The 10,911-nt window shown below is 37.6% G+C and overlaps 1 protein-coding gene across 1 annotated transcript; it reads right to left on the minus strand.

Moving 5' to 3' along the window:
* Positions 1-4,616: 4,616 nt before the first annotated feature.
* LOC122143293 (short-chain dehydrogenase/reductase family 16C member 6-like) lies at positions 4,617-7,466 on the minus strand. Its single transcript, XM_042754017.1, has 4 exons — positions 7,129-7,466; positions 6,579-6,918; positions 5,308-5,439; positions 4,617-5,151 (listed from the first exon to the last, which is right to left on the minus strand). The coding sequence occupies exons 2-4, from the start codon at positions 6,897-6,899 to the stop codon at positions 4,930-4,932; spliced, it is 675 nt and encodes a 224-aa protein (XP_042609951.1). The 5' UTR covers positions 6,900-6,918; positions 7,129-7,466; the 3' UTR covers positions 4,617-4,929.
* Between the last annotated feature and the right edge of the window lie 3,445 nt (positions 7,467-10,911).

The following is a 10,911-nucleotide window of genomic DNA, read 5'->3' on the forward strand; positions in this document are numbered from 1 at the left end:
TTATGGTGAGTTTGGGCTCCTTTTAATCAAATGATGATGTGCGATTTTCTATGATATAAGCATATTTTATAAAGTTACAACGAAAATGCTACATGACAGCTACCTTAGCTACCTTAGCCCATGCCGACTATAGTATAAATAGGCGCTGGGAGAACACGTCATTCTCTTCTTCGTCTTCACTGACTGGTTTGTTTGAAGCATGCATTTCCAGGGTAAGAATGATTCCTATTCCTATCATTATGGTGAGCACTAGCAAGGTGTTTAGAGGATGTGTGCATCCGTGTCATCGTTATTTGACACCTGATGACATACACGATCTCTGCGTCTTTTGTTTGGGTGAAGAGCACGCACGCGATGTCCTCGAGGGGGCAATCTGCGTTCGCCGAGAGTTTTTTTCATTGAGAAAGCTCCGCTCTCATTTGTCTCTTTTTTCGAGGAAAGAGGGGCAGCCATCTGCTCCCCGTGGTTCAGGACCCACCGCTGCTGAGGCACGGAGAAGAATGAGCTTGTGGGGATCGCAGGTGGATCTGGCCAATGAATTTAAAGAGGGGCTTTCCGTCTCATGCTCGTGGGCTGTGGACGAGAGTGAGCCGCTGCAGGATCATGTTATTTCATTAACACCATCTGATCCAGGAGCCAGTGCCCTGCTAGGTTCAGCCCAGGAAGAGCAGGAGATGTTTGATGAGGGTGAAGAAGCTGAGGCAGAGCCTTCTCAATCCTCTTGCCCTGTGTATGATAAGCTTTTGGAGGTTATGGATCGCGCCACGCTGGCTAGCTATCTCTATGGGTGAGACATCCACTCTTAAGATTCCCTTCTTGCCATCTAAGCCCCTTCAGGATACATCTCGCTTAAACGGCAGGGCATACGCAGCAGCAGGTCAGGCTGTTTCTTTGTTGCACGTGATGGCGGTGCTTCAGGCGTATCAGGCTGATCTACTGAAAGACCTGGATAAAGGTGAGGGCCTTTTTCCTGATGAGGTAGCTGAGTTGTGCCGCACCACAGATCTCGCTCTCCATGCTACTAAGCAGGCCACCTCTGCTATCAGCAGGTCCATGGCGGCGATGATGGTAACAGAGAGACATCTGTAGGTGAACCTGGCAGATATTGGGAAGAGAGGCGCTTTCTTCTCAATGCACCGGTTTTGCCTTCCAAACTTTTTGGTACCTCCGTCGAGATGGTGGCTGAGAAGTTCAGGGGGGTGAAGGCGGGCTCAGCGATCTTCAAATTCTTCATTCCATGAAGGTCCAGGTCTGAGCCTGAACAACCCAGGGGTCCTGGCCCATCTCGGTCAGAGGATCAGTGATGGGCACAGAAGGCTGGTGTTGGGCTGATGAGGTCCAGACGAGGCGTCAGCGCTTTCATCCAGATCAGAGTGATACTTGAGTATCCACTCATTTCCCTCGGGGGGTTTAACACCTGCCCTTTTCTTCCCCTTCCTAATAACCCCTGTAAACCACCATCTTTCCACCTGACCAAGGTTAGGTAGGAACTTCCTGCATTACAGTCACCTATGCTGGACCTATGATGTTTTGGTTGGTTCTATGGGTTCATAGTAACCCCCTTACTGATGGTCCATTCTCTCCCTTTCTGAGGAGTTGGATTCCACGCTCCGTGGGCTGTTCTCATGGTAGCGTTGGGCAGTGGTCCCCTTTATTAAAGGGTTGCCTATGAGCACGCTACTCATTTCTGAATTCAAAGTTCTCCTCTCACATGGGAGTTAAGTTCTCTTTTTTTCCCAGGGCACCTGAAACCAGCAGCATTAAGCCCCTTTCACACTGTGATTCCGGAAATACACAGGTTATGTGTCCTGGCAATTGTTCCCGGGTCTCTAGATTTTGCCCCTTTTCACACTGCCATTGATTACCCAGAATATATGCGTGAGTTCACACAAAACCCGTAAAGGTCCTGTAAAGACACGTGACATCAGGATGTTACATGTAATGTACGAGTCGAAAACGCTAGGCACGTTAACTTTCACTGAAGCTGCCGAACAATCTCAGCGGCATCACTACGACACACCCTTTATGGCATTAGTTCTGGCTTTTGTTCACACAGCGCTCGTTCCGGGACTTAACCCGGCAATGTTACTAGGTCCCCGACCCGGGATCAATCCCGGAATCAATCCCGAGACATGTTTGTATTCACACAGAAGGCGACCCGGCAATGTTCCGACAATTTTCCGGGTCCAACGTACAGTGTGAAAGGGCCTTTAGATAAACTAGGCCCTCCCTCTGCCTCCCTGATCCGCGGAGTTTTTTTGGCTAAGCTTTCAGTACACTTACCTTCTGATCTCTAACGATCATGCTGTAGGTCAAGCCCCCCTCTCGACTGAGAGCTGGGTGTGTGGCTCCCTTAGCTAGGTATTTCACTGCTTGCCATTCCAGCATTATACCATGGATTGAATTGATAACTTCTCCAATATATTGTCTTAGGATGCACCATTTCCATCTATGGGCTGCTCTTACAGAGTGCCATGAGAGCCCCTAAGAACAGTATTTCTAAAATCCATGTTATGGTAAGTGTGCACGTGTAGTCTTGTACACTTTCTAAAATCCACACTGTGGTATGTTCGCATGCTAGTACTTTTTGCGTTCTTTCTAAAAATCCTGTTTGGTAAGGGCTACAGCTCCATGCCCTTTCTTGAGTTGGTTAAAGCCCCGGTTCCACCTTGGGCACCACTCCACCTATATATCCTCTGGATACCTACTTTAACAGGGTGTTGCTACTAGGGATCTGTTGAGACAGTTTCTTCAGCAAGCTCATGTAGAGTAAGTGGTAACCCCTGTGTGACAGGCCAAGACTTAGTATGATACTAGGCTCTTGGTCATTTCCCCTTAAAGGAATCTATTCCTGATTCCAATCCTTGAGCTCTACCCCCGGCCCCAGGAGTCTGGCCCTAACAGGTAAGTTTTGGGTATGTAGCCTAGGCCTTTGGCCATAGGGGATAAGGTCACGGACAGCCGTCTTACGTCCCAGGGGCAACTCCCAAGGCTATGGTAGAGTTGGTACTTAGTGCTCACCATGGTTTCTGGCATGCACTCCCCTCAGCATGGTGGCGTGGGTATACCGTTCACCATAGTGACCCCTAGAGGACGCAGTTCGAAGTTCCCTTGAAAGGGAACGTCTCAGGTTATGTATGTAACCATGGTTCCCTGAGTAGGGAACGAGACACTGCGTCCTCTAGGCTTTCTGCCATGCTTCGGACGTAAGCTTCAGATGAAGAAGGGAATGACGTGTTCTCCCGGTGCCTATTTATACTATAGTCGCACCAGTAGTGATGTCACGGGCTGTCGCCGGACAACATGTTGTTGGTGTTTTTTGAATGTATGCTTCAGACACGGGTCACGAAGAGGCATTCTCCATAGGAAGCACTAGAGGACGCAGTGTCTCATTCCCTACTTAGGAAACCATGGTTACATACGTAACCTGAGACAATTTTTTTGCTAAGCTACATGCCGCCTGTGCAGTTTTATGTGTGTTATAAATTCTTTAGGCTTATATTTAGATATAAATGACTGATAACAGTGATTTTGGGCTCTTTTTTAATCAGGAGAATCTACTCTAAAAAACTGGTATCGATTTTTTTTATGAAGTTACAAGCAAAATAGTGACATCTATATATTTTTTTCATATGGATCTTGGGGTGACTTCTTGTACAAAAACTCGCTCCAGTTTATTCAAAGCCCCAAACAATTATACTTGTTTCATTCTACTTGATGGGACCTTTCAAATGACATATGACACATGATCATCTGAGCTGTATGATGTTTTTGACACATTAAGCCCGATTAGGACGGTAATTGTTTCTCATATGGATTCGGATGGCGATTTATTCACAGTGGAGGAGTGAGTTCTGTGATCCTACCGGATCCTACCTGGGAACTCACTGCTCACGTGGCAAGTCACATGATTGTCTGCTGTAAATAAAATATATTTAATTTTGCTGTAAATAAAATTTATTTTATTTACAAATTTATTCTTATTAGTTTGTGTAAAATGTATTTAAAAATATTTATTATTATGTAAAATGTATTCTTATCATTCCAAGCATATTTTATAATATATAAATTATATAATATATAATCCTATTCATTATTTTATCATTTAAATTTCCTGTTAAAAAATAGGAAATAGACACACTATAGTTGTATTTAATTATCTTATATTATAAATATTTGTTTATAATAATACACATTTTAAAATTGCATTGCATACCTGCTGCTGCCATAATAAAGACCCATTTCAAATGTTTATGTGCTTTTCTTCTCTTTCTGCTGCTAGTCGTTGTGGTGGAGCAGTTATGAAGTACTGTTATTTTAAATGCTTTACAGCATTTCAGAAATAAATATGTATGCAAATTACACGGAAGTACAATGTTACCTTACGGTCTTCGGGAGTGCTCAAAATGGGTTTAAACTGATTTTTGAAACGATTTCTTCTCGTAAACTAAGAGATGTGCATTCAGATGGTAATTAAATTACTACACAACCTTGGTGTTTGTCAAAAAAAAAAAAACAGTAGGTAATTCGGCTGGGTGGTGAGAAAAAAACACCCTGGATTTGGACAGCATTAAAATCACCAACTATCCCCTGTAAATGGTGAAAATCACTTACATCCCCCAGAAACAATTACCGTCGAATAGGGCTTTAGAGTAAATGGCATAAAAAAAATAAATAAATAAATAAATAAAAACAGTTTAGAGGGACTGCTCAGTGCTCAGCGCAATTACATTCATTAAAAAGCTGAGATTCTAAGCTTTAAAATTATACTTAATTTTTGTTATTCCATTCAGGGGTTGCTTAGTAATTTGATTATGAATTTTTTCATGCGGGAACACCTCGGGCTAAAAAGGGTTAAACATGAAAAGACTGTGTTGTGTATTAAGTAAGAATGTTCATTCATGTCTGCTGCGAAACTTTTAAAAACATTTATGCCTGCCAAACATGTTTATTGGCCTCAAAGTCCTGGAGGAATTTTTTACCGTTCCAAAAGCTCATCAGGCAAGATAGCAGTTGCGTAAAAGATAAGAGGACACAGGTCAATCCATTACCTGCCAGTCCATTGACACCTATCAAGCCTGCAGAACTAGCAACACTGACCAGATGTCCATGGTTCTTATCTGTCATGGCAGGCAGAAATGCTTTATAAGTCTAAAACAGAGGCATAAACAAAAATGAGCACTTAGACAGAATAGCAGCTTAAAAAATAAATAAATAAATAAATAAATAAATAAATAAATATTCAGAAAAACGACCATTCAATTTTTGATAGAGAGAAAAAATATTAAGAAAATATTTCAAGCCTACCCAAAAGTGGGACATTGCATTAACTCTGAGTGTCTTCTCAACAAGTGCGTCAGGAGTGTCCATGAACCTCTTACCACTGACAATGCCAGCATTGTTTATTAGTATGGTGACATCGCCAATTTCACTTTTTACCTAAAAGTGGACAAATAATCAATACGAGTTAAATAATTTGGTATATAAAGTTCTCAAATTAACTGTTTGTTAAAGTTAAATGTCATCATGTAAATTTCATTATATTATAATTTACCATAAACTGGCAAACAATAAACTATTTATAAGACACAAATTTGTGTGTCTTACAATATTATTTTAATGTATTATCTTAATTATTTATATATATTTATTGTTAACTTATCAAACAGTTTTACTGTTTAATGTAGCCTACATTGTTATTCTTCTCATTATTTTCCTATAGTGGCTAATGAACCTCAAGTCTCGCACATTCGCAAAAAAAATGGCTTACTTCGGCATTGAAAAATAAGGTGGATAGTTCATTGGTCATTATGCAAATATATATGACAGCAGAATGCCATGACTGACCAATGAGAATTTTGTGGGAGTTGTGTAAACTAGACGTATTTACATGTGTTTTGTGTTGATTTTTCAACTTCAGTGCAGTCAGTTTCTGTTGTTAGGAAAAAAAGATCTTACAATAATCAGTACAATACAGAGTATGATTTACACTATTATGAGTGACAGTATGAATGACAAGATATCTTGATACTATGTTCTATTAAAATAAATATAGACCTATTCTTTAAGAACACAGTAAATTATCTTTGATAAGTGTATGGAGCCTGTGGAGGCAGAAATCACTAAGCATTCATGAAAGTCTGAATAAAATTTGTCATTGCGTCTTGCTTACCTACAGAAGTTGTCAAATGATTAATGAATCTGAATGAGACTTTTTAGTGAAAAGAAAATCAAAAATATTCAGGAGTGATTTGGATGGATTTCATCAGTGTCCCACAAATGTTCAGAATTCATCATCTATCTATCTGTCTATCTATCTATCTATCTATCTATCTATCTATCTATCTATAAGAGAGTTACAAGTGAGTTTAAAGGTGATGCAGAGATGTATTCCAATGCCTTCTATAATGAGTAATGTTATAATAAAATTATATTGTCTACAATATACAACTCAACAGATCACTCAAACTATATTCAGCAAAGCAATCAGAACACTTATGGTTTTAAATTAAATACTCGTCATTCCAGAAAAGAAAGAAAAAAAAACAGCTCACAACAACAGGTTTAAACCGGCTTACCTGATCTGCCACTTGGTAGACCACTTCTCTATCACTGCAGTCGCACTGGTAGTAATGTACCCTTGATGGTCCTTTTTCTTTAACCTGCTTTGCAGTTTCCTTCAAACCATCCACATTAATGTCCCAAAGCACCAGTGAGACGTCCAGTGGGGCAAACTCGAGGGCCATCAGTCTGCCAATACCACTACCTGCCCCAGTAATGAGCACAATCTCCCCAGACACGTCTTTCTTTCTCTGAGGAACGATTAATTTTATGAAGGCTTCCATGTGATAGTAGATGGTTAACACTATCAACCGAAGAGTCTCCAAGAGAAAGTTCATTTTGAGATTTGCAGGTGACCTTATGAATATGACACAGAAAGAACAGTTTATCACAGTGTGACAAAGACTGCGGAAAACCAGAGTGCTCAGAAACATGCTGATTAAAAAGATAACTTAAGTAGAAACTGTTTAGTGAGAGAGAGAGAGAGAGAGAGAGAGAGAGAGAGAGAGAGAGAGAACGCAAATATAAATCTAAAGCAGGTCTATTAAAGATTGCAACAAGGTTTACCTTCTTGTGTGAGATACAAAGTTCCCGGATGGTGGGTTGTTCTCGTTCAGATCGCAGTCGGTAAATAAATATTTGTCCTTCAAATTAACATGAACCAAAGACGACTAACGTTAGGACTCGCACAAACTGACGTTTACTATCCTCTTCAAACTTGTGGAGAGACTATAGACGGACGCCAAACACACTATTTCACTAATAATGGTTAACTAGATTTTACCTAGTTCAGACAGCGAAGTAGATCTACGGGATAGTGATGTTCGGTTCTTGAACGAAACATTCTTTTGAGCCGGTTCGCATGAACTAACCGGTCGAGGCGGTTCAAAAATTGAACTGAATCGAACTTTAGTTCCGGGTTGATGACGCAGGACGCACAGCCGAAGTAAGTTACCACGTCCAACTCAAAGAACCGGTTCAACCAGAGCAAAGCTCCCGACCTATGTAGCCTATGGATAGATTTCCTTGAAAACAACAACAGTCACGCAGGTGTAATACTATTATTAATGATTTTTGTTATTAATGATCTCCTTTCTCTGTTGGATGCTTACAGGTTTTTGCATGCTAAAGCTTGTTCATATTCTTGGTTTAGTGCGGTTCTCAAGAAAATCGCATATAAGATTATCTGACTTAATGTCTCCTTTTATTAAGTCCAGTGATATCTGTCATGCTCCTCTCACAGATCATGCTTTTATCATCTTATTTAATCTAATTCTGGTGTTGGTTGTCCTAGAAACCCTGGATACTGGAAACTAAATTCTTCCTTATTAAGACTAAGAATATTATTGAATAATTTAAAGGAAAACCATCACTTTCAATAGCTTCAAATTGAGAGTTGTTCAAATATGAGTGTAGAAAATGTTCTATTCGATTCAGTAAACAATTGGCAAATTCAAAGAAAAGAAAAGAGGAAAAGTTAAAAGAATATCTTCTTTATACATTGAGGGTAGTTTAGTTACGCATACGGAAAGGTAATATATTCACATATATGTGAAGCACTTCTAAATATATTGAAATATATTTTGAAAATATATTTTAAAAATACATATGTTGCGTGTGTGTGTTACATTATATTCATGCCTCAAATAACTTTTAAACAATGTGTTTTTGCAATGCAGCAATGCATTTTGTTTCTACACTATGTTTACCATTTTTTAAAGCTATTATTTTATTATATTATATTATATTATATTATTATATATTATATTATATTATATTATATTTATTATAGATCCTATATTCTAATTCTATTTAGGCCTACTATCAACTTAAACAATATGTTATCAAGTGTCAGGACAAGTTTATAATTTTATGTACTATGTAAACGCTGTGTAATGTGTTTGATGGGCGCGCGCGTTGAACATTCGAGGGCGAATTTAAACTGGAGAGGAGGGAGTTACCATGGAAACGGGGCGGCAACTCAGCTGACAAGTAGCAAATCTCTCCGTCTCTAACTGATGTTTTTACTGCTTTCAGGTAATTTTAGTCCATAAAATTACACAATTACTACATACAACTTTTCCTGACACTTTCTTACATGTAACTGACACGCTTCTGTTGAATATTTACTTTACAGAAATGGTTCAGTGTCATGGGAATAAGTCTGTTAGCATCACAACCGTGAGCTAACAGAGGCTAACTATAAGAGGTAAGCTAGCTATAGATTTGAGCTCTTATTTATGAAAGTTTGGGATTTTATTCACATATTATGTGTATATGAGTTTTTTTATAGCGTTGTAAATGTTTTGTTGGCAATTTGTTAATGGATGAATTAAAAAAAAAGCTAATTAATTTAACCGTTCTGTATAATATGGTATCATCCTGTATTTAAGGCTTTAAAGAAGCATTATGAAAGCTGTATTGAACGCAGTTTGTCCCGTATTTAAGGCATATGCCGTATGACCACCTAGACCATACGAATACCAAACTCTAAGCTGAGAATCTATTTTTCTTTTTTGACAAGTGCTTGATTTGTGAGCATAGCCGTTCGAGGGAGGCTTTAAGACCAAGCGGAATCCTCTGCCGGCTGCTCGCTCCCGTTTCAAAGCGAGCGGGTCTCGCGCTAACGGAGTTAGGTTTTTTAACGTCCGCGTTTCGACTTCAGCTAACGTTAATCAGTTTGGGAGAATGCAAACAACTTGATTCCAACATCCAGCCATGCAAGAAAACGTGCATTTTACCTGAGGGAAGACAGAATCAATAAGGAAAGTCGTCTTTCTTTAAATGTAGGTAATGTTGTTAAATACCTAGATGAAACAATTTATATTTAAATAACTTACAGCGTACTCTTAACCTTGAATATCATTCTTAAACAACAAAACGACCAATGAAGTGTCAAGCACCCAAAGCAGTCCATTCATTCTAAAGTTATCCTTAATTGAAAAATAAGCATTTCCATTTGTACTGTAGTAGGCCTACTGTATAGCTATGACACACACGCAAATCAGAGTCAGAAAGAGCTTTATTGTCAAGTATGTTTGCACATACAAGGAATTTGTTTTAGTGTCACAAGCTTCGAGAACAGAGTCAACAACAACAACACAGATAATAAAAAAAATAGTATTGTTGTAGTATTGTTGTTGATTATTAATTTTTTGATATAATAAAAAAAAATTTTTTTTTTGTGATATAGTATATTTTTGATTTAACATAACAGTTTTATATTTTAATATACTTTAAAATATAATTGATTCCTGTAAAGCCATGCTAAATTTTCAGCATCATTATGATCCTTCAGAAATCATTAATTTATGCTGATTTATTATCAGTGTTGGAAACAGTTGTGCTGCTTAATATTTTTCGGGACCTGTGATATTATTTAAGGATTCTTTGATAAATAAAAAGTATAAATAACAATATTTATTCAAAATATATTTTGTGTGTGTGTGTGTGTTAAATATACACTACTGTTTGGTCAGTACATTTCTTTTTTTTTTTTAAAGAAACTTTTAGAAAACTTTTATTCAGCAAGGATTAAGGTGTTAAATGGATAAAAAGTGATACTGTTAGAATATTGTCAAAATTTCTATTTTGAATAAATTCTGTTGTTTTTAACTTTTTATTTTATTTATGGAACACAGGTTCCAAAAATATTAAGCAGCACAACAGCTGATAATATTATCAACACTGATAATAACTCAGCATATTATAATGATGTTCTGAGTAATGATGCTGAAAATACAGTGCTGCGTCACAGAAGTAAATTAATAAAAATGATATTTAAAAGTATAATAAGAAAGGAAACCAATATTAGAAATTGCAATAATATTTCACAATATTACTATTTTTGTGTATTTTTGATCAACTAAATACAACTTTGATGAGCATAAGAGACTCCATTAAAAAACATTACAAATCTAAACGATATATACCCATTTATATATATATATATATATATATATATTTTTTTTTTTGTATGTGTGCATACAATATATTTCACCTATATCATCAAATATCTTTAAAACCTAAAAACGTAATTTCTGTTTTCTTAAGATTTTTTGTATGTTCTGTACATTATTCTTTCTCTTTTCTGCATTTCACCTCTGCTGTAGTTTATTTCTAATAAATCTGACATTGTTTATTTTCCTATATTCTTCCATGCTGATGACCGTGCAGCAGAGTTGGAGTGGACCTCTTGTTGAAGAACTTCTCCAGGCACTATGAACCATCTGACTAGTAAAGAAAAACCTCAAACATTCAGAAGTTTTATCAGATATTAAAAATATATGTCAAAATAATATCAAATATATTTTTTGAGTCCTGTATGTCTTACAAGGCCATCCTGTTTAA

The sequence above is a fragment of the Cyprinus carpio genome, unplaced genomic scaffold (genome assembly GCF_018340385.1).
Source record: "Cyprinus carpio isolate SPL01 unplaced genomic scaffold, ASM1834038v1 S000001215, whole genome shotgun sequence".
Classification (NCBI taxonomy): Eukaryota; Metazoa; Chordata; class Actinopteri; order Cypriniformes; family Cyprinidae; genus Cyprinus; species Cyprinus carpio.

Coding starts and splice junctions, on each gene's coding strand:
- LOC122143293 (XM_042754017.1), bottom strand. CDS start 6,899: ATGAACTTTCTCTTGGAGACTCTTCGGTTGATAGTGTTAACCATCTAC. Junction 5,440..6,578: donor TCTACCAAGTGGCAGATCAG/GTAAGCCGGTTT, acceptor GTCCACTTTTAG/GTAAAAAGTGAAATTGGCGA. Junction 5,152..5,307: donor ATGCAATGTCCCACTTTTGG/GTAGGCTTGAAA, acceptor CCTCTGTTTTAG/ACTTATAAAGCATTTCTGCC.